The 24,517-nt window shown below is 41.3% G+C and overlaps 1 protein-coding gene across 4 annotated transcripts; it reads right to left on the bottom strand.

Annotated features, from left to right (window-relative positions):
• Positions 1-2,613: 2,613 nt before the first annotated feature.
• phc1 (polyhomeotic homolog 1) lies at positions 2,614-13,098 on the bottom strand. Of its 4 annotated transcripts, none has more exons than XM_060870956.1 (16): positions 12,961-13,098; positions 10,425-10,610; positions 8,415-8,565; positions 7,708-7,818; positions 7,428-7,502; positions 7,014-7,157; positions 6,726-6,896; positions 6,512-6,593; positions 5,416-6,182; positions 5,078-5,219; positions 4,776-4,924; positions 4,563-4,641; positions 4,398-4,485; positions 4,118-4,268; positions 3,774-4,011; positions 2,614-3,683 (listed from the first exon to the last, which is right to left on the bottom strand). In XM_060870956.1, the coding sequence occupies exons 3-16, from the start codon at positions 8,535-8,537 to the stop codon at positions 3,532-3,534; spliced, it is 2,472 nt and encodes an 823-aa protein (XP_060726939.1). In that variant the 5' UTR covers positions 8,538-8,565; positions 10,425-10,610; positions 12,961-13,098; the 3' UTR covers positions 2,614-3,531. The 4 variants fall into 4 exon arrangements, with proteins under 4 accessions (XP_060726939.1, XP_060726938.1, XP_060726937.1 ...); XM_060870955.1 differs by lacking the exons at positions 10,425-10,610; positions 12,961-13,098 and adding exons at positions 8,792-8,890; positions 9,423-9,623; XM_060870954.1 differs by lacking the exons at positions 10,425-10,610; positions 12,961-13,098 and adding an exon at positions 9,423-9,622.
• Between the last annotated feature and the right edge of the window lie 11,419 nt (positions 13,099-24,517).

Here is a 24,517-nt window from a genome sequence, read left to right as displayed (position 1 = left end):
TGTTTCACTCGTTATTATTAATAATAGAGTATCTTTTCTTTTTTTATTAGTAACACTTCTGACTGTCACTTGATCCCAAAACTCTAATTAAAAAAATATTCATCTTTAACTGGATTAATTTATTAAAAGTTGTAATTAAAATGTTAAAGTCCAAATAAAGGATTTTGATGCTGATGAAACTCCCTGTGCAGAGTGAGAGACTAGTGTGTATTCCTGTAGAGGACAATCCGGAGGAGTGTGAGGGGACGAGTGCAGATGTAGGAGGTGGGGCAGGGGCTATAAAGAGTTTGGGGGATTGGGAATGGGGGGGGCATCTGAGGAGCAGAGAGAGGGAGAGACAGAGATGAGCTCAGCCTCACTGTTAGTGTTATCACTGAATGTGTGTATGTGTGTGTGTATGTCTGTGTATATGTGTGTGAATGTGTAGGTTTCATAAAAATTGGTAAATGATATAATAGTGAATCATGAATGACCCATTAAATGACTCATTCGAGGGAACAAATGAATTGCAAATTCACACTAAACAAATCACACATTTATTACACACTAGAACACACACACACAAATGTGTGACTGCTGTAGAGCCCACCACCTCTCTTAGCTTAAGCACTACTAATTTGTGTGTATGAGAGAGAGCATGTAGGCGTTTCCTATTTGAATACTCATGACGTATGTGTGTTACCTAGTGTCTGTGAAGTCTGCGTCAGAAAATGTCACCCCTTTATATCCCTTACACAAACATCTTTTGCGTAAAAACGAGTGAAGCGAGTGATAAATAAACTGAGAAATAAATACAATGAGGGAGACAGACAGAGAAGGGACATGCCCCTGTCCCCTTTACATCTTGTTTAATTTTCCCAAACTTTGTTGCTGTTCTTTACGAGTGTGCCCCCTCCGTCACTCCCTTTCTCCCACACTCCCTCCATTCTGTCGTCCTTCACCCCCCCGTATTGTCTCGGAAGAAGGGATGACATTTAGACAAGAGGGGACCACAAATATTGAACCTGCTGGAAATAAATCACGTCCGGGACGGAGAGAGCTATAAGACCTGAAACTCCTGAAAACACAACAATAAAAATAATAACAATAATAATAATGAAAATTAAAGAGCCAAAGTACAAGTCTGAAGCAGAATAAAGTTAAATAAAAGAATGTGTTTTAAAGAAAAACGAAAGAAAAAAGGGGCACCAAGAACGACCGAACATATGAAAAGCAAAGTTAAAAACAGAAAAGCAAAAGAAATAAAATCTCACAGCAAAACTTCTTTTAAAACTACTTCTGCTCAGTTCATCAGCACAGTGGTGTTACACATACACCTACACACAGTGAGGAGGAACCTGCAGAAGAACCAGACTGACCCAGGAACCGCATCTCACCCGAGTGATACCGGATAGAAAGATTAGACACCAGTCCAGTGTGCAGATGTGGAGGAGGAAAGAAAAAAAACAACAGGAAGATAAATAGGTATTTCTATCTGTATAGATAAATGCTATAGAGAGTGTATTCAGTGGTACAGGGTACAAAGCCCCACCCAGTCTGGCCTCAGTGATTCTGGGCTACGGCGCCCCTCAGGCTTGAACTTAATTTTATTCAACCTCCACTTTCTGCTGAGTGACGTCTTGCAGAAAGCTGAATGACTCGATGTCCCTGTGAATGAGTGAGATCCTCCTACACCATGGACCTATCTCTCCATCCTCAGCTGGAGGTCTCGGAGCTCCTCTGGTCACTCACTCGGCTCCTGTCTTTACAGATCCTTATCGAATCCAGACTGAAACAAAGCTTCCTCACCTACAGTTTATTGTTCGAACTATCTGGTGACCATTTCAGCTCTGTTTATTTATTAGTGTTTATGATGTCCTGTCTATATTTTCAGTCTCACTGGTACTCTTTGGGTAAAGTGTAAATAAACAGTACGTTGTGTAGAACTCGAACTCTACACTTGAGGGTTCTACACGGTTCCACTCATTCTCTACAGTAATGACAACACAGAGTAATGATCACAGCACTCAGAACACACACACAGTTTCTATCTTACTCTCTTCATCTCTATGGTAACGCCATGGCGACCACCTGTGTTACGTCCGGCGCCTCTGTGTTTCTCCTCCCTCCATCATTCACTCGTCTCTCGTAAATAACAACCCTAAAAGCAGAACGGCTTCTTTCATGCTCCCTCTGCACCGGGAGACGGGTCAAAGAGTGTGTGTGTGTGTGTGTGTGAGAGATCCATTTTTTATCCATTTCTGTGTAGCTTTGGATTTGACGTAGATCTTTATCACACTGGAACATTAATAACATAAAAATGGAACACTGACAACTTTATTTTCTAATTATCTAACACTAGCTAGCACTCCCTGCCTGTCCATCTGTGGTTGTCTGTGTGTGTGTGTATATACACACCCTCAGGCTGTCTGTGTGTGTGTGTGTGTGTGTGTGTGAGAGAGAGACCATGCTCTAGAACATACTGAACATCTATCATATTAACAAGCCCCTTAATAGTATTCATTTTTCTTTATGAATACATTTTATTTAAATGTGTTTTCTTTAAAACACATTTTATCTGTAAACCTTCAGGATGTTCCTCTTTCTGCTGAGTGGACTGAGAAGAAGAAGAAGTCTTTTAACTGTAACACTTTATTTTCTCATACAGTGGAGTAATAAACTAGAAAACTTGCGCACTACGCCAGGCGCTCTTCGTCTAACAGGAACTGAGGGGTCAAAGGTCATGACACTTATACTAAACAAAAAGATAGGGAAAAAGTAAGTGATGGTTTTTGTTGGGTATTACAAATGAAGAAAAAACAAAACAACTCCTACAATAACCTACTGTAGAGAAAAATAAAGTTTCCTGGGTTATGCTCTATGATTGGTTGTTGGAGAGTCACATGACTTCCTGTCTGCCTTCATCATAAACACGCTACTCGTTAATACTGACAGGTGACACAGCGCTCTCCTTTAGCCTGATAGAAAAATAAACATCAGAATAACAGCCTTAATCTACTGCTGTGTGCGAGAGCCTCACGCTAGTGCTTCAGTCTGAGTGCACTTGCCACCAATGTACTTCTGATCTGATCCAGGATGCTAACTCAGGACATCAGCGGCGATGTAGAGAAGGAGCGACAGAACACAAGTCCCAGAATGATTCGGGAAATGATGTAAAGCGTTTAAACAGGATGTACCGACTATAGTCAGCGTTTTGGCTTTTTCTCTCGTGTTGTTCTGAAAGTGTTTTCTCTCCAGGCTTCATAATGAGCATGTTTAGCTCTTACACTTAGCTTCAGTTCTCTGTATTTTACTGATGATAACCTGGGCTCTGATCTAACAGTGTCACAGCGTATCAGTGTTACTGTGGACCGTAGTGGTGTTTTGTTCAGATGATGTCAGATGGTCAGTGATGGTAGTGCACTCAGATCTGTGAGTCACTGTTATTCAGGTCAGTTAAAGTAAAATGCTAAATAAATGTCCTTCCATTAGAAGCCTGCTCACCAGAACCCCCCACACCACCCCTAACGTCCTTCCCAACCCTCAACACGCTCATTCCTTCAGGCTGTTGATGGAGGCGCAGATCTTGAGGGCTGGGCCCAGTTTAATGTTCATGGTACTCATCAGATGCTCCTCCTTCAGCAACAGCAGTGCCTGACCATCAATCTCCTGAGACAGGAAGTGACCCGCCAGATCCTCACAGCCTGCCCGGAAGTGATGTCACAGAGAGAGAACCAGCGTTAGGAGACAGACACTAAAATAAACAGACAGACTATGTGGTGCTGAAGGTTCACCTTGCAGAGAGGAAATGAAGCGACACACTTCCTCCACACTCCAGTGGGAGGGGCTAGCAGACAGGAAATGGTCTCCATCCAATGGAAGGCTGCCTTGTGCGGACTCGTCCATTTGAGGGCCACAGCGTGCGGGGCGAGAACAGGAGAAGGAGGAGCCTGGAGAGAGATAGTCTTCCTCTTCTTCTTCTTCACCTTCACAGCTAGAGACCTCTTCCGAGCGACTGGACTCAGAGCGACACTGAGAGACAAACAGGAAGAGAGACAAACAGACAGAGTGTGAGACAGACAGACTGACTATTACAAGGGGAGACAGACAGGTTGTATGGAGAGATAGATAGACAGACCTTTACGGGCAGGTGTCTGCCAGCGATTTTAGCGCAGGCAATCTCCGAGCTGCTCCTGTGAGGACCCCTGCGTCTCGCCATCTCATCATACACAGGCGCACTGCTGCGGCCTCGACTGGTGCGGAAATGATGACTGCAACTCACATTGTACCTGCAGTGGAAATGTGAGTGAACAGGTGAGTGGACAGATAAGTGAGGAGGTACACAATGTCGGTACTGTTTCTGTAAATGTACCTGGGATTTACACACTGACAAAAGTCTGTTTGTGTGTGTTTTGTACCTCTTGGCACAGGTTTTGGAGCAGAAGCGTTTGGTTCCACGGAACTGACTGGCAGGAGCAAAACTCTCACAGAACTCACACTTCAGCACTGTGGGACATGAACAACAGATTAACCACAGGAAATATTTTACCACTTTATATACACTCACACACAAACACACTGACCAGAGGGGGTGCTGTTTTCTGGCTGCATAGAGAGAGGTACAGGAACACCCTCAGCCCGCTCCTTTATTGGACCCGTCACCTGCCAATCAAACACATGATTACCTTCAGCTTAGTTCTGTGGAATCAGATGGATTGTCTTATAACTCGTCTGGATATTGCTTTGAGACTGAGAGAGAGAGAGAGAGAGAGAGAGAGAGAGAGAGAGAGACTCACAGGAAATGGCTCAGCGCCTTCCTGAATAACAAAGCCTTCGATAAGGTGAGTTAGGACCTGTGGTTTGACCACAGCCTGGGGGAGAGGAGCTCGAGGGTGAGGCAGGGACAGTGACAGTGTCGGTGGAGTGGAGAACGCTATCTCAGGAGCTGCACAGAGAGAGAGAGAGAGAGAGAGAGAGAGAGAGAGAGAGAGAGAGAGAGAGAGAGAGGGAGGTAATGATACGATTACTTGTGTAAAGGTATTTGGTAACTCAGAAGTTTTTGATTTGATCATTGTTTTCTGAAACTGTCCTGACTCACCAGTGTCCAATGAGGGAGCAGGAGAGAGTGGAGGGGCGGAGTCTGGGATTGATGGACAGTTCTGAGCAGTGGTTTCAGAGGTCATCTCACCTGCAACATCTGATTCTGATTTTCTTTTCAAGGAGCTGATCGCAGGCTTCATCTGTGTCATGGTGAAAAAATACAGACTTAAAGGAGACTGACAATGTAATGATGCATCATAAAAGTTAGATTAAAAAGGTTACTACGTAAGGTAATCTAAACACCAATCAAACATTAATAACATTTAATTAAAGTTTGAAATATTACATTTCTGTTTCTAAAATGATCTATTAGTCTGTAAATAAGGCGTCACTGACCTGTGTGGTTCCAGTTTGTTCAAACATAGTCTCTCCAGCAGGTGGCACTACAGTGCTGCTGTGATCTCCATCTGGAGTTTGAATCTCAGCAGAAGAGCTGATCTGACTGGGTTCTGCATTCTGATTGGTCACTTTAAGGCCTGAGCCAGCACTGCCCGTCTCCATAGCAGTTACCATGGTGACTGCATTAGTGGCAGAGCCGTGGTTGGGGGTGTGAGTGGAGCTGTCCTGCTGGGTGTAGCAGGTCCGGGCCTGTGGGACTGCTACAGCCTGGGAGTTTCCCAGTGCCCCCTGCCTGGAACCGAGCAACTGGACCGGGACGTGTGGGGGGTGGGAAGGGGGAGGAGCCGGGAGAATAGGCGGAGGCTGCCGAGGGGGCAACTGTGAGGACAGACGACTGCTTTGGGCTGTTTTCGGTTGGATAGGGACAGGGCCTGCCATTTTGTCCCCTCCGTTCTGCTGCTGCTGCTGAAGCGGCTGCACCACCAGCGTCTGAGCCGTCACACTGGGTTTGGGGTAACCCAGAGAGGAAGTAGGGACATTGGAGCTCGGGACCAGGATGTGGGTCACTGTGGCAGCAGGTGTGAGTCGAGATGGAGAGAGCAAGAGCTGGGAGAGAGGGAGAGAGGGAGAGGAGGAAGAGGAAGAGGAAGATAGAGAGGAAGAGGTGGAGGAAGGAGGAGTGGGAAGTTTATTGGTGTTGATTTGCTGAGCTGACGGAGAAAACTGCTGCTGCTGCTGAGACTGTGGGCCAAGAGAGAATGAACCTGAGACAGGGAGAGAATGGAGAGTGAAATTTATAAGAAACAAAAACATTCAGAGTTCCTAAAAAACATGCTTCATGTGTAGAGGATGAGCTATGGCTGTGTCCCAAACCACAGTTTTCACTGTGTGTAGTGGGAGTAATGTCCTCACACTGAGAAGGCCATAATACTACTAAAGCTCCTTTAGAACACAGAGCCGTGCGTTGTATTTAGTTCTAAGTGTTTGCTTAGACATGGTCTTGTCCTACATACCTGCAGGTAATATGTACTTCACTGTATAGTGTAAAGGTTAAAGAACCTATAAAATAATAAATAAATAAACACAAACTTACTAGGATCCTTCCTGTCAGGGTATTCGGTCTTAACGGCAGCTATTCGGGGGGCAGAAGCGCAGTGCAGGGCAAGATTCTGCACCTGGGTTACATGAGGTAGGAGTGGGGTATTAATGAAAGATGTCAAAACGGACCATGCAAGTCCCAACGTCACGGGGTGTGTGTGGGGGTGACGGGAAAGGGGTTAGGTAGAGGGAGCAGAAGGTGGTCTTACCTGGTCCATATCTGACTGGGTACTGGAAGTTGTGGGAGGGATTTCCTGTTGCTGCTGCTGGGGCTGTTGCTGTTGTTGCTGAGGCTGCTGCTGGGCAACTGTTGCCACAGCAGTTGTTGCTGCGCCACCAGGCATAAAGATGAGCTGAGGAGCCCTGAGCGAGCGATTCACCTGAGAGAGAGAGAGAGAGAGAGAGATTATAAACATAGAAACCTAATATTATAACTACATTATTACACACAATCACTAAAACTTGAAGAACTTTATTTTCAATTTTAAATAACTTACTCTTAGATACATCTGTCTCTGACCTGCTGAGTTTCCACTCAGCAACACTGATTGGCTAAGAGCGGATGATGTCACAGATGTGGCAGGGCCAACTGGGCGGGGGTTGGTCATGGTCGCGCCCCCAGAAGTGCTGCTTAAATTACCCTAAAAGAAAGACATGCACATCAGTTCATGTGACCAAAAAAGGGGCAAAACCAATAAATTACAGCAGACAAATAAATCAGAAGTAGACACACCTGAACAGGTGAGAATTATCTGCTCTAATCGAACATGTAAAACAACACTGTGTGAGAAAACGGTCCAAAGAGAAAAATCACTGGAGTTTTAAGTGGAGGTGAATCAGTTACTCAACATTAGCTAAACATTCATTGACACATCTGTTTCAGAGGGACTGTTAGGGTGTGAGAGACGTACTGTGCACTGTGCTGTGCTGACTGCAGACACGCTGGTGTTTGGAGAACTCGACTGTCGACTGGCAGCAAGCGTGGCCTAAAAACAAAAAAAAATCCCAGCTCAATTATTGCAATTATTTGGTTATATCACACCAGTTTGAAGTCATACCTGAGATTACAGCACATTATACACTCCATAACCTCACACATATATACAGCTACAGTTAACAAGATGCATTAAAGTAAAGGAGGTAAATAGAAAAATCAGGTAAATAGGGTAAAGAAGGTAAATGAGGTCTGACCTGCTGAACAGCGGCGAGGTTGTGAAGCTGAGCACTGTTAATCTGTTGTTGAAGCATCAGCTGCTGGAAATACTGAGCTGCATTAGGCTGTCGCTGTAGAGCCTGCAGAGCCTGTACACACACACACAGAGCTTGTGAAAGTGAGGAACATGTGATGATTAAAGGTGATCAGGAGAGATGCAGTCCATCATGGAGCCTTTAATAAGAAAAACTCTGTGTGTGTACCTGAGACAAACCTTGACTACCTCTGAATTACACACTCATGAAGCAGAAGAAGAGAGTGAGACGGGTAGAGAGAGTGAGACATGACTGATATGACAGAGTGAGATATAAGTCATCAGTGACACAAAACACACTCAGGTTCAGTCTCACGCTTCACATCACTCCCCAGTCTTGGCCTGTGCTCTCACGTTTAAATGTCTGTGTGCTGTGAACATACTTAGCGTAACATATATTTTGATGTTTTATATATAAAAATAAACATCTATATGTGGAAATTTCAACATCGGCTCTATCTTATTTCGGTAGCAGTGATAGCTCAGAAAAGTTTACAGAGACATGGTGAAGTGAGCGTATCACACAGCCCTAACACCATCAATAACATGTTTATAAACACCTCTGAGACACGTCACTCACACAGGAACAAACTTCTCATTACACATAGTAAACACTGATGGGCTAGGTGTGTGTGTGTGTGTCCCTCTCACCTGTACAGCTTGTCGTTCGTACAGAGACATCTGTGAGATCTGTGCAGGTCGAGTGTTTCCCCCGGAGCCTGTAGTGCTGCTGCTGGAGGAACCCGAGCTGCTCTGATCCTCTGCCTGCTCCATGCTGGACTGGGCTGGAGCTCCACTCCCTCTACACACACACAGTGATCAGTGATATCAGCACCAACATGTCATTAGGGACTAAAACTCGATCATACAGCACTGATAATACCGTCTCTCTGTCTCAGATTTCATTACAGATCCCAGTGAAAAAGTTGTACAGGTTCTTACATGGAACTGAAGAGAATAAAAACAAAACCCAGGCAGCACACAGGCAATAATCTGTACAATAACACATATAAACAGGATATACACACAGATACACAGGATATGTATATGGAGATGTGGAAGCTCGGTGGTTCAAGTGTTGCTCCACTGATCAGAAGGTCATGAGTTTGAATCCCAGCTTCACCAAACTGCATATAAAATGAGATCAAATGTTAGCTACTCTGGATAAGGGAGTGTGTTAAAGCCGTAAAGAGAGTGTGTGTTTGTGTGTGCTAAACATCAGTCAGCTTATCATCCATTTTAAATATGTGCTTTATTTTCTGCGTTTCCAGTCTAAGTTCCATTTATATCTAATTAACTTGTTTTGTTTTAATTAAGTAATGTAATAAATTTATACACGGATTGTGTGTGTGTGTATCTGCTGATATTCGGGAGTCATACACAATAGTAATAAAAGAAACTCCGAACGTGTGATTATAAACCCAGCTATGTTAATGTTATCTTACTTATTGTTATTATTGTTGTTTATAAAGTGTGTTTTTGCTGCAGTTAGTAAAACTTAGCACCGTTAGCCTGTTATAGCTAAAAGTTAGCACCGTTAGCCTGTTATAGCTAAAAGTTAGCACCGTTAGCCTGCTACAGCTAAAAGTTAGCGCCCATAGATATCTACGGTTAGCACCGTTAGCCTGCTAAAAGTGCAGAACAGTGAAACGTTTGTACCTGATAATGTGTTTTATTAAATCTCCTCCTGTCGTTAATAAAGGTCCTGGTGAGATGCGACTCTGAGTCGATCTTCTTTAACTGTTTATTTAAGTTTGTTTTTGTTTATGAGACTTTCTTGAAAAAAATAAATAAAAAAAACCTCAAAGAAAACCGTTGCCTGAGACGCTAAAGGCCCCGCCCACTATTACTGTTTACAATTTACTTCCGGTGTCAAACACGACTTTTTATTTATGCTTTATTTACTAACACAGCTTTATTTATATAGAACTGTAAACGACAGTTGACATTTACAGACGCATGTCCCTGGTCTCTGTTCTCATCACCGGCTCAGTAAAAACACACCGAAATATTAATGTTGGTTTTCTGCTCTACATTAAAGATATAGAAGTTCCTCTTTCTCACCTGTAGGCGGCGCCATAAATCTAAACTAACCCTCTTACACCACGCCTTCTTTCTCAAAACCGCTCACATGTCTGAACATTAGACAATTTGCTGATTTAAAAAAATACACATATTACAACAACAGAAACCATCATCTGATTTACACAAAGACAATTAAATCAAATTAAATAGAGTTCTATGCCAAATTATTATTATTTACATTATAGAATTATGTGATGAATTTAAATGTAATTAAAATGGAATTAAAATGTAACTGTGGCATGTGTAAAAATATAGAACTAAATCAGCTAGTGAACCTGTATGTAAAACTGTCCATCATCAAATAAATACAATTGTTATTATGTGTGTGTGGGGGGTGTTTCACTGTTTAATAATAATAATAATAATAATAATAATAATAATAATAATAATAATACTTTATTTATAAAGCACTTTAAAAACAGCCATAGTTGCCACAAGTGCTGTACACAATGAAATACAGATAATGAAATAAACAAATGATAAATAAAATAATAGCAATAATAATTCTTGCTTGTACAAAAGCCAGGGAATAAAAGTAAGTTTTAAGTCAGTTTTAAAAATGGAAACAGTGAACACCTGTCTAACGTGCTTAGGTAAGTTGTTCCATAGCCCAGGGGCAGCAACGTAGAAGGCTCGGTCCCATCTGAGCTTCCTCAGATTGATTTTCAGGTGTCAAGGAGAATTTTATCAGCTGACCTCAGCAAACGAGCAGAAGTGTAGGGGTGAAGCAGTTCAGTGAGGTACAATGGGGTAAGATGAACCCTAAAATACACAGGCAGTGAAGTGAGGCCAAAATCGGTGTAATGTGATCATATTTCCGTGCTCAGTTAAAAGACATGCAGCAGCATTTTGAACCAGTTGGAGACGAGACAGAGAAGACTGGCTAAGACCCGTATCAAGTGTATTACAGTAATCAAGCATGTAATAGGATGTAATAAGGCACGAATTTCTATCTCAGGTTATTGCCTGGACACCAGAGGTTTAATTTTTGCCAAGTGCCTTAGGTGAAAGAAACTAGACTTCACCACTGCTTCAATTCGGCTATCCAATTTAAGATCTGCATCCATTTTAAAGCCAACATCAGTTATCAGGTGTCTAACATGTGATGCCAAGGGACACAGGTCAACAGGGGAAGACTTACAGGAGCCAGTTGGGCCAAACAACATTACCTCTGTCTTGTTATCATTAAAATGTAGGAAGTTCAACGCTATCTAAGCTTTACTGTCATCAAGACATGCAAGAAGATGTGTAATAGAGAAACCATACTTTCGCTTTACTGGTAAATATATCTGGGTGTCATCTGCATAGCAATGGGAGGATATCCCATGGTGTCAAAGGATGGATCCCAGGGGAAGCAAATAAAGTGAAAAGTGAAATGGCCCCAGAACTGAGCCCTGTGGAACCCCATAGAACAAAGGAGCAGTGGAGGATTTAATACCAGCAAGACCCACAGAAAAATATCTGTTTGTTAAATAGGACCTAAACCACTCTAAAACAAGGACAGGAATACCTACAATTTGATCTAGGTATGATATTTGAATATAGTTCTAGCTTGGATGGCACCTTGGGAGAAGTTCCCTCTTAGTTTGATCCTGATCTTCCTCGGGTTCAGACAACATATGTGAAGACACCTGAGTGGCTAAGGAAGAATTAGATGGCTAATCACCCTGACTGGTGCCAGAAGGTGCACCAAAATATTTTTGGTGCACAATTTCTGTAAATACACAATGAATGCATGTCAATTCAACATACAAAACAAAAGATCATTTCTATACTATTTATATAATATTCTATATAAGTTATTTATGCCATAGGTAATCAATGTAGTAGCGTTAGCAATAGCTATAAAGCACAGCATGAGAGATATATTCCATTATTCCATCTATTCCATTACATGCTATATACTCTTAACAAAATTACTTTTTTTGGGTCAACAAACCCACTCATCATTTTCTAAAAGTGTAACAGGAATTTTCCAAACCTAACCATGATCCCTGTCATCACAGCCCCAACCAGAGCCCCAGTGTACGCCACACACAGCACATGAGCTCTATCAGCCATACTCACTCAGGACTGTGTGGAGCAAAATCTGAGAGAATGCAAGTGCAAAGTGAGTAGAATAAGGTCCTATATGTGGAGCTGATATTTATTTGTCTTTTGAGTTGACGTTTAAATTTAAATGATAATTTCATGCCTAAGTAAAGTCAGGTGTATTTAAACTTACAGTCACTTTTATTTTAGGTGTCTGTACTGTGTTGTATTGTCTGTTTGCATTGTGTTTTGTCTCACACTGTTGGCTGCACATGTACTTTATGTGGATTTGGTGAATTTACTACCCAGTCATTAGTTCTCTGTTGTTTTGTATGTAGATCTGTGTTTTCTTTAGCTGGATGAACTCCCAGTTGTGAAAGTCCAACTCACCATCCTGGTTTCAGCTCAGGAGTCTCTCAGAAAATGAAACAACAAGGTGTGGTGATTAGTGTGTGTGTGTCTCTGTTTCTCTGATTGTGTTTGTTTGTGTGTCTGTGTGTGTATGTGTGTCTGTGTGTTTGTATGTGTGTATGTGTGTCTGTTTGTGTCTGTGTATCTGTGTGTGTGTTTCTGTGTGTGTGTGTGTCTGTATGTATATGTGTGTATGTGTGTTCTATACTCTGACACAACACTGCACCACATCAGGAGACACTCAGTTCATATTGTATTTGTAGACTTAAAAAGTTTATAGTCTTGAAATGATCAGTGTTACTAAAATACTGAAAAGTTCTAAAGTGTGGATTAGAAACAGGACAGTTAGAGGAGTGAAGAGTGAAGAGTGACCTGAGTTTATAGACCTAAAGGGAGGAGCTCATACACACTGAGTTGAAAATACACACACACTTCACTGACGTAACTTCCTGTTTACATCCAGTTCACTAGTTCAACACACAGCAGTGAGTCTCTCTCTCTCTCTCTCTCTCTCTCTCTCTCTCTCTCTCTCTCTCTCTCTCTCTCTCTCTCACACACACACACACTCACACTCTGTTAGATACTGTATCGTTACTCTGACTTGATGATATTAAGTAAAATTGTGCTCTAGGTCTTAAACCTAACAGGATTATTTATTGCTGATACTCACACTAGTGACTCTTTCTGTTGTAATGATCGGGTGGAAGCTCAGTAACCATGGAGACAAATAGATTAAAAAGAAGTTGTGAGAAATGCTCAGAGATGACAAGCAGAATAACAGGTAAAAGAAAATACTTCATAAACCGAGCAAGAGCTGGAGAAAGTGGAGACGCAGCACAGAAGAGTGGAAATGAGCAGGAGGAGGAGTCTCTCTGTGCTGATCTGGACCTCGAGCCTCTCAGTGTGGACGACTATCAGACACTTCTACAGAGCTTAAAGATTAACCTGCCTGAGGGAGCGTTAAATAATGAGGTCAGACAACGCTCCACTTATCCTGAGGTCATCAAAGATTCACAAAAAATTGTGCAAAAAATGAGAAACAGTAAACTTACAGTAGCTCAGAAACCTCGCCTGTCGTGTGTGAAGGTTAAAAACGCTGCTGAACTGAGAGAGAGTGGCAAGATTACAGACTTTGTAGAAATGGTGTTTTTTAAAAAGCAGACCAAAGCCTCAGAGAGAACCTTAAAGGAGCGATGGGAAATGAATGCTCACGAAAGTGGCTGCAGGTTCAGGATCAGGGACACATTCAAGGAGACGCCGATCTCCACTCCTGAAAAGTCTGCCAGTGCCGCAGGAGCTCGGAAAGCCTGGTTTGGGGATCCAGCAGACAACAAAAACAATGAAACAGACTGCTTCAAATTCTTTCTTAAACACAAAGGGCTGGAACTAGAAGATGTCAACTACAAAAGAGAATATAATGTGGAATCGGGGTTTATCTCTGGAAGGTTGGACTTTTTATTAGATGTGAAAAGTTCAGGTGAAAGCAGTGAAACGTCACAGAGCGAGAAAATCATCATCGAATGTAAAGGTACAAAAGGCAACATGGTGGGAGACGTGTTCACTATAACACACGAGCAAGAACATCAGGCTGAACTTAACGAACACCATGAATATTATCATCAAACCCAGGCCTATCTGTACATCCTGAAAAAGGAAGTAAACCCCGTTCCAGTGAGAGCTGTGATAGTGGTGAAGGTCATTGCTGAAGACACAGAGCCAGAGTTCTACTGGGGTGAAGTGAGAGACAACTCAGGGCACATGGAGGAACTGAACAACTTCTGCCAAGAGGAGGCACTGCCTCGCTTCCTGGCTGCTCTCAACCTCATCTTTCAGAAAGTGACAGAAGGAGAAGAAGAGAAGGAAAGCGAGCAACCATGAAAGACAGAAAGAGATGGAGAGATGGAAAGCATCAGCAGCAGTTGATCACTGTGGGGATTAAAGAAAATTGTTAAGTCGTGTCTAATCACTTCAAAATTTCTGTAAATCCAACATGATCTTTTAAAATGATCAGAAACATAATGAGGAAATTCATTATTACACAATTCTAACAACCACACACACAGACTTGTGTAATATTTAATAACAATTGTTATTTGGACTCTTTAGAGAGCCGAGGTCTGGACACTCCATTAAAACATCTGAGCTGAATATGTTGTGTGTTTGTGGTGATTATTAACACTCATGATTAACACTTACAGGGTTTTCTGTAAATCTTTTCACTCAGCAATTTTTCCGTTTTATTAAAAACGACACAAACACACACACACACTCACACACACACACACGCACGCACACAGACAAACACACACAGAAAAACACACACACATACACACACACACACACACAGAGAGACAAACACACACAGAAAAACACACACACATACACACACACACTCACAGACAAACACACAGACAAACACACACACACAGAGACAAACACACACAGAAAAACACACACACATACACACACACATACACACACCCACACACACAGAAACAAACACACACATACACACACTCACAGACAAACACACAGACAAACACACACACACACACAGAGACAAACACACACAGAAAAACACACACACACTCACAGACAAACACACAGACAAACACACACACACTCACAGACAAACACACAGACAAACACACACACACACACACAGAGACAAACACACACACTCACAGACAAACACAAACACACACACACACACACTCACACACACACACACACACACACACAGATTTAAAGCTTTCACATTCTGCATCAGTTACATGAAACTAAAGGAATGAATTTAATAGAATTTCATTTACACTTTTAACACGTATAGAAATTAAACTTCAAAGCCTTTTTAAAGTTAATTCGTATGAAAGTAAAAAGAGATTTAAACCGACTTTTTGTTGTCCAGAAGCTGTTCACTCGGGGCTTTGTGGATGTTTATTCGTTTATAATCTGTTAGAATCTGTTCATAAAATGAAGAACTGAAACATCTGACTCTAGATTGAACATTTTTGTGTCTGTACTTGATGTTTGTATTTATTAATACAGTTAAAATTAGTGAACTAAAAACTAAAAGCTACAACCCTCAATTGCTCAGCTGTATAAAATGAGATAATGTAAGTCGCTCTGGATATAAGGGCGTCTGCCAAATGCGGGAAATGTAAATGGAAATGATTTGAGTTCCTTCTTTTACTTCACAGCAAGTTTTTCAACATATTTCAGCCACATCACACAAACCTCTCAGTATTTACTGAACACCTGATCAGACTCTTAATAATAAGCAACTTTTAATCTTTACATCAGAAATTTGTTACAGAACAAAATTAAAATGCAAAAATGAAGCTATGTTGATTCTTTCTTTATGACTCATCTCCTTTGTCCCACACGGAAGTGAAGCCATTTATGCTGTGACCCACAACCTTAGGGTTAGGAGTCAGACTTTCTAACCATTAGGCCACGACTTCCCCCTATGTGTGTGTGTGTTTGTTTGTGTCTGTGTGTATGTGTGTGTTTGTGTGTGTGTCTGTGTGTCTATGTGTGCCTGTGTGTGTGTCTGTGTATGTGTGTCTCTGTGTGTGTTTGTGTGTGTATGTGTATGTGTGTCTCTGTGTGTGTCTGTGTGTCTCTGTGTGTGTCTGTGTGTATGTACATTTACATTTACAGCATTTGGCAGACGCCTTTATCCAGAGCGACTTAAAAAAGTGCTTACAGTTTTTTTGGATTGCTTACACACTAAAATTAAAAGTAGTAGCAAAACCTTACACTCAAGAGGCAAAACATCAGCCCATATTTGCACAACTATAAGCACATTGTCAACCTCACACTTGTTGCACAACTCTACACACAGTGATTTGCAAAACACTAAACACACTTAACATACATTACACACAAAAATCTATCATGAAGTCACTTCCTTGCAATACCAAAGCACTGACTGTCAAATTACTGCACCGTCCAACCAATCGGTTCAACACAGTCATCAGGTGTGCAAACACTTGTTTGCTTAATTGTAGACAAACCAATCAGGTGTGTAAGCACTATAAAAAGCAGCAGGTGAGTTCATCGGTCTTCAAGCACAATGGAAAGAGTCAGAGAAAGAGTAAGACGAGGAGGAGAATGAGGAGAACAATGAGAATGAGGAGGAGGACAAGGAGGAGGAGGAAGGGGAGGAAGAGGAATCAACAGAGGAGGAATCAACAGAGGAAGAGGAAGAGATGGAGGCCATGCTGGAGGTAGAGGTAGAGGTAGAGGAAGAGGAAGAGGAAGACAAGAAGGTGCTCAAAGAGGACTGAATCTGACAAATGAGATCCGCGCAACACTGGTTGACCACGTTGTCAACCACGGTCTGACGCTGAGGGAGGCTGGACTGCGAGTACAGCCAAATCTAAGCTGATACACAGTGGCAAGTGTGATAAGAACATTTCGACTGGAAAATAGGTATAGTAAAAATATCATCATATCAAAAACATCTGCACGGTTTCAGTAACTGCTTACAGTACTGTATTCTATGCACTATCAGCACTTCTTTTACCTTTTCCTGTGAAATTACTGTACTATTGTATACTGGTTTTTTCCTACATGGGATTGAGGGTCAGGAACGACAAGGGGGAAGGCCTCCTATGTTCACAGAACAGCAAGAGAGGGAGATAGTAAACATGGTTTTGGCCAACAATGCTATAAACACTCAATCAGCTCCAAGCTAACATTGTCAATAACCACGCCAGTTTCAACGATATCCATCAGGTCTCAACATCAACACTGGCACGCATCCTACAAAATAAACATATTCAAATGAAGCAAATTTATCAAGTGCCTTTCGAGCGCAATTCCGAAAGGGTGAAACGACTGCGGCATGATTATGCAGAGGTATGTATTCACTTTAGCAGTGTGTTCTTGCATACTGTCTCATAATCTTTTACTGTACTGTAATATGTATACTAGATCTACACTGATCTACACAATTTTGCATGACACTGTTCTTCAGAGAGTTTTACGAATGGATGGAGAGGAGATCCAGCATGAGTTCATTTACGTAGATGAGGCTGGGTTCAACCTGACGAGAACACGAAGGAGGGGAAGAAACATCATTGGCCACAGGGCTATAGTCAATGTCCCAGGGCAACGTGGGGGTAATATAACACTCTGTGCAGCCATTACACAGAATGGGGTCCTCCACCGCCATGCCCATATGGGCCCTTACAACACAGCACTCATACTTACATTCTTGGATCATTTGCACAACATAACAGCAGCAAAACAAATTGATCATATGCAATACATTGTTGTCTGGGACAATGTGTCTTTCCACCGATCTGCTCTGGTTCAGAACTGGTTTCAGCAACATCCACATTTCACCGTCCTATATCTTCCACCCTACTCTCCATTCCTCAACCCTATAGAAGAGTTTTTCTCGGCATGGCGGTGGAAGGTATATGATCTCCGTTTCCAGGCTGAGGTACCCCTCATCCAAGCCATGGAGGAGGCCTGTGACCAGGTGGAGGTAGCAGCAATGCAAGGATGGATTCGTCATTCAAGACATTTCTTTCCAAGGTGTCTTGCTAATGACAACATTGCCGGCGATGTTGATGAAATTCTCTGGCCAGATCCAGCTAGGCGAAGAGACAATGTCTATTTATTTGTTTTTTTTACAGTAAACTTACAGTACAATACGTAAAGTGACATTTTGTTACAGTATTATGAATCTCCATGTCAACATTTTGGGCGTTTTGACAAATAAATGAGTTTCTTCAGTCTGCAACATTGGTCTTGTGTAGTGTTTGGTGAATTTACATTATATTTGTACTTTATTGATGGTAGCCTACTCTAATCATAGGGAAGTAGAAGTGCTAAAAGTGTTTTACTGTAGGTTTATCACAGCAGAGTGTAACTCGTGCAAACAGAGTATAGTAATGTGAAACGTGTGTGTTTCATATGGTAACAAAGTGTGGTTTTTAAACAGAAGTGTATAGTTTTTACAAGAGTGTTTAATTATGCAAGGGATCTGTAGTGTTGTGCTAATTGTGTGTGGTTGTGCTAATTGTGTGTAGTGTTTTGAAAACACGGGCCCTATTTTGAAAATCGTGCTTAAGCAATCCAAAAAATCTGTAAGCCTCTATCATTGAATGCATGAACTCTGGTTCACTAGGCTTCAGGCTTAAGATACCGTGAACCTAAATCTCTGCTCAAAGTTACATTTTTTAAAATTTATTTATATTTTTTTATAATACACACATACAACAAACAGGGAAGAAAGTATGTGTGTCTGTGCATCTCTGTGTGTGTCTGTGCATCTGTGTGTATGTGTGCCTGTGTGTTTGTGTGTGTGTCTGTGTGTCTGTGTGCATGTGTGTGTGTGTGTCTGTGTGTGTGTGTGTGTGTGTATGTCTGTGTGTGTCTGCGTGTCTGTGTGCATGTGTGTCTGTGTGTTTCTGTGTGTCTGTGTGTATTCAAGTCAAATTCAATTCAAGTTTATTTGTATAGCGCTTTTTACAACTAACATTGTCACAAAGCAGCTTCACAGAATCTAAACCTAGAAAAAAAGGTTATTATTAAGAATAATATAAAGATTAATATAATACAAAATTCACTCTCACTCACTCACTTATTTTCTACCGCTTATCCGAACTACCTCCGGGTCACGGGGAGCCTGGCATATCTCAGGCATCATCGGGCATCAAGGCAGGATACACCCTGGACGGAGTGCAAACCCATCGCAGGGCACACACACACTCTCATTCACTCACGCAATCACACACTAGAGACAATTTTCCAGAGATGCCAATCAACCTACCTACATGCATGTCTTTGGACCGGGGGAGGAAACCGGAGTACCCGGAGGAAACCCCCGAGGCACAGGGAGAACATGCAAACTCCACACACACACAAGGCGGAGGCGGGAATCGAACCTGCCTTGGATGGTAAAGGAAGAAACCTTGAGAGGAACCAGACTCAAAGGGGAACCTTTTCCTCATATGGGTGACACTGGAGGGTGTGATTATAAATATACAGTCTAACAAATGTTGTACTGATGCAAAAGATCACATGTATTTGGCATTTCCTCTTTAGTATCGCAGAGTCTAACTGGAGCTGGTAGCTCTCTAGATGCCTCCAGATTTTCACGTAGTCAGCCTCATCTCAGTGGAGGTCCAAAATCTTCATGGCATGGAAGACAATCGGAGCTGGTACAATTTCTGGATGCCTCGGGATGGGTGGAATGAGAGAAGCAGTGGAGAGGGATTAATGATTAATGCTGCTGTTCATAAAATTAACTAACACTAATAAGGTGTGTTTGTAGTGTGGGTGTGTGTGTTTGTGTGTAGGGGTGTGTATGTGAATGTTTGAGTTTGTATGTGGTTTGTGTTTGTGTATGTGTGTGTGTGTTTGTGTAGGTGTGTGTGTTTGTGTGTAGGGGTGTGTACTGTATGTCTATGTTTGTGTTTGTATGTGGTTTGTGTTTGTGTGTAGGTGTGTGTGCGTATGTGTTTTAATTATGATCTCGTCCAATCTTCACCTTTAGGCACCCTTTTCTCAAACTAGACAAAAACACTAACATCATGAAGAAGACACTTTCTCCATCCTCCTTTACCTTCACATCCAAATCCCTCAACGGTGGACACCTTCACACTTTGTCACTCTGGCACCCCTGACATTCCAAACAGACAAACATACAGTACATACACACACACACACACACACACACACACACACACACACACAGGTTTAAAACTTTAACATTCTTCACCAGTTACACAGTGTAACATCTCTGAGACAGAGCTTCAGCTTCCTACAGTAAACACACCAGTGAGTATTTCTCAGTGTTTTAGTGTTTATTATTATTTAAACCTGTTCGGTTTAGTGTCATTGAGCTGTGATTATACTAACACACACTCATTAAATATTCAACACTACACAGGAGTTTGACGTTTATTAACTAATTATCACTATTACTTTTAATTATTATTATTTTTATCTTTAAATATAGACGTTAAGACATTTTTTTATTTTAAACTGTACAAAATATTTAACAATGAAACTACAGGAATGAATTTAATAGAATTTCATTTACACTTTTAACACGTATAGAAATTAAACTTCAAAACCTTTTTAAAGTTAATTCGTATGAAAGTAAAAAGAGATTTAAACTGACTTTTTTGTCGTCCAGAAGCTGGAGGCTTTGTGGATTTTTATTCGTTTATAATCTGTTAGAATCTGTTCATAAGATAAAGAACTGAAACATCTGACTCTAGATTGAACATTTTTGTGTCTGTACTTGATGTTTGTATTTATTAATACAGTTAAAATTAGTGAAGTAAAAACTCTGGAATTATTATAGATGATTATAGAATTAAAACAATACTGAAGTAAAATTCATGAAGGAAAAGATTTGACTTCCTTCTTTTACTTCACAGTGAGTTTTTTAACACATTTCAGACACATCACACAAACCTCTCAGTATTTACTAAACACCTGATCAGACTCTTAATAATAAGCAACTTTTAATCTTTACATCAGAAATTTGTTACAGAACAAAATTAAAATGCAAGAATGAAGCTACGTTGATTCTTTCTTTATGACTCATCTCCTTTGTCCCACACGGAAGTGTGTGTGTTTGTGTGTATGTAGTGGTGTGGTGTGTGTCTGTGTGTGTAGGGGTGTGCATGTGTATGTTTGTGTTTGTATGTTTTTTGTGTTTGTGTATGTGTGTGTGTTTGTGTGTATGTGTAGGTGTGTGTGTGTTTTTTAATTATGATCTCGTCCAATCTTCACCTTTAGGCACCCTTTTCTCAAACTAGACAAAAACACTAACATCACGAAGAAGACACTTTCTCCATCTTCCTTTACCTTCACATCCAAATCCCTCAACGGTGGACACCTTCACACTTTGTCACTCTGGCACACCTGACTTTCCAAACCCAGTTAATCAGAATTGAACTAAACACTTGATGTAGTCACACAACTCTGCATTTATTACCCCATGAGCACTTGTGTATTGCTGACAAGAGTGAGCTCATGTCTGGACAGAGTAGAGGACATCATGCGCTTTTCCTAGATAAGTAAGCAACGTTAAAGTGCCGTCACTCGAATGATGGAATCCTGTAACTTTTATATGACTCCTTCAGCACCGAGCTGAAACTCGGACAAACTTCTCTGTGCTTTGATAAAAAAAATCCAAATGAACAAAAATTCATTTTTATTTATCTCCGTTTCCTGTTTTGTAGGTGAAGGACACTGAGTCTCGACAGAAAAAACAACATAAGGTCAGAAGAAGGAGGATTTGCATTAATGGCAGAACAAGCAGCACTGTCTGGTGGAGCTGAGCAGGAACTGGAAGCTCTCAGTGTTGATGACTTTCTGAATCTGTTGGAGTTACTGAAGATTAAACTCCCTCAAGGGGTTGTGACACCTGAGGCCGTCGCTCAGTCCACACACTCAAACGTCATCGCAGATGCAACACTCATTAAACAGGATCTGGAAAACTGCACGCTCCGAATCGCTCCGATTCCTCGACTGGCCTGTGGGAAAATCCAGCAGGTGTTGATGCTAAAACAGAATAATGAATTTAAAGAAATCACAAAAACTATATTTTTTAGAGACTCAGAAGGAGAAACCCTGAAGAAACGATGGGAAAAAAACACTCAGGTTGGTTGTAGGTTTCGGATGAAAAACACATACCAAGAGACTTTGACCAGGGTTCGGGGGTCAGGAAGTTCTTTTTGGAATAATCCTGAAAACCAGTTGATTGCAATGGAGTGCTTCCAGTTCTACCTACGACAGCTGGGGCTCACTCCAAATGACGTCGAATGCAAAACAAACGGAAAGCTGGAGTTCGGATTCCTCTCCGGAAAGCCCAACTTTCTAGTGAAAATGAAACGCTCTCCTGAAGACACTTCACCATCTGAGAAAGTCATCAGTAAATGTAACAGTTCAATAAGTCAGAGGGCAGGAAATATATTCATTCGACCCGAAGAAGGTCATCAGGCTGAGTTCCACTCTTCCCATCATTCCTACCTTCTGGCTCAGGGCTGTCTGTTCATCCAGAAAGAAAAAGAGGAGCTGGAAGAGAATCGGCTTCTGCTCAGAGCTGTGATTGTGTGTAAAGTTGAACAAACGTTCTACTGGGGCAACGTGAGCGAAGACACGGATAATATCGAACAACTGAACAACTGCAAAAATGAAGCATTGTCTCGATTCCTCGCTGTTCTCAGTCTGATCTTTGAGAAAAACAACTAGAAGTGATCAGACGCCGTATGTTAGATGTCTCTTCATGATTTTAAACTAAACTCCTTTGTTCTGTTTTCTCTTATTGAAACCGCATTGATTTGTTTGTTTTGCAAGAACCTTCTGTAGTCTGTGTATGACTCTTCATATTATTCTCTTTAGATTTATGATTAATTATAAAATGATTAATACAGGGCTCTCAAGTTTTGAAGACAGGCAAGCGTGACATCTCCACCTCCCCAGCGCCCCGCAAAGCGATTCTGATTTGTGTGTGTGTGTGTGTGCATGAGAGAGAGAGAGAGAGAAAGAGAGAGAAAGATTATGACTGGTGGTGTTTATTGTAAGTGTTTGTTGCCTTTTTGGACACCTTTATCATTTGTAATGTTGCTCCCATTTAAAACAGTTCAGCTCAAGCCCAGCCTTTTTTAGGGTCATGATTGAGGACAATGTCCCATCCAGAGACAAGCTGTTTCGTGTTGAGGTTTTGTTCAAACATCGAAAATACCCCTCTAATGAATATGTTTTTTTTTTCATTGGTTGTTGCATTAAATCTTACCCAGATAGTGCTATTTTCTGATTGGCTATTGTGTAGCCTCTCTTTTTTGATTGGCTGATAAGTGTCAGGCTCGACTAAGAACTCCAGCGGAGACAATTCCTGCCTGGTTCCATAGAGAGAGTGGTGCGGACTGATACATTTTGGGTGCTGCGGCATATTAAATATATGATAAATAGTCAAAAAGTTTTTCTGCATGAGAAAAACAATGTGTGGCGGGAGAGCGGGACAAAAGACCAGAATGCATGACTCTCAATGCGTGACACTTGACAGCCCTGTTAATAATAAAATACTATGTTGTTTATGATTTTATGAAGTTCATCCAAAAAAAAAAATAAATAAAAACTTGAAAAAAAGAATGAATGAATCTGGATATGATTAGACTTCATGTCTGACAAATGACACACAGATACACAACAACACAAAGAAACACAAAGATACACTTCAGAAAACAAACAGAATAAAGATTGTGTAAAACAGAACTAACACTAATGATTGTCCTGCACTCGAAATGACTCTCCACACACACACACACAAAAACTGTATTGTATGGGGTGTGTACTGAAGACATAAGTGTGAATGAGCTGTTACTATGGAAACAATATCAGAACTTGTGCACTAATACAAACCTGCACTGCTGTCAAAAGCAGAATGAGAATGAATCAACCCTTCTGACCAATCAGAGTCCAGCGGTGCTGTGGTGGAACTGTTCATAGTGAATAAAGTGAGTGTGTTTGTGTCAGTGCAAGTGTGAGTTGTATGAGTGTAAGTTTTGTAAGTGTGGGTTCTGTGAGTGTGAATTGTGTAAGTGTGAGTTGTTTGAATGTGAATTGTGCAAGTTGTGTGTGTGAGTTGTGTAAATGTAAGTGAAAGTTCAGTGAGTGTGAGTTGTGTAAGTGTGAGTTGTGTGAGTGTGAGTTGTGTGAGTGTGAGTTGTGTGTTAATTTCTTTATTAAAGCTCTGAGACCCTCACGCTCTTCCTCTCCCCTGCTGATGTGCCCTCTTCAGTTTCATCAATTATTCACTATCAATGCCAGCTGAAAGGGTAACGGGAGGTGTGTATCACACAGATACACACACACACACACACAGAGAGAGAGAGAGAGAGAGAGAGAGAGAGAGAGAGATGTATTTGTAATTAGGAGGTTGTGAGATATTTTTTTATTTATTGTTGTGTATCATGTAGGTTTGGGATAAGTAATTATATAGAAATTTAAAATAATGTAAAGACATTACACTTCTACATGTACAACATCATCTAACTGTGTGTGTGTGTGTGTGTGTGTGTGTGTGTGTGTGTGTGTGTGTGTGTGTGTGTGTGAGTTGGACACATGTATGAGTTGCAGCTGTCATTCAACAGGCAGCAGGATGTGAGGAAGGATGAAGAGAGATTAAATAACAAAGAGAGAGAGAGAGAGAGTACAGCAGCTCTAATCTTTCATCCACTGAGGGAATG

The sequence above is a fragment of the Tachysurus vachellii genome, chromosome 5, assembly GCF_030014155.1.
Source record: "Tachysurus vachellii isolate PV-2020 chromosome 5, HZAU_Pvac_v1, whole genome shotgun sequence".
NCBI classification, from domain to species: Eukaryota; Metazoa; Chordata; class Actinopteri; order Siluriformes; family Bagridae; genus Tachysurus; species Tachysurus vachellii.
This window is presented reverse-complemented; position numbering and strand designations above follow the sequence as displayed.

Bases quoted from the DNA above. Each gene is read 5' to 3' on its own strand.
- phc1 (XM_060870953.1), bottom strand. From the start codon at position 8,669: ATGAAATCTGAGACAGAGAGACG. The intron at 7,819-8,414 runs GTGAGAGGGACA...GTGTGTGTACAG, and splicing joins ACGAACGACAAGCTGTACAG to GCTCTGCAGGCTCTACAGCG. The intron at 4,269-4,397 runs GTACAAAACACA...TTTCCACTGCAG, and splicing joins TCCAAAACCTGTGCCAAGAG to GTACAATGTGAGTTGCAGTC.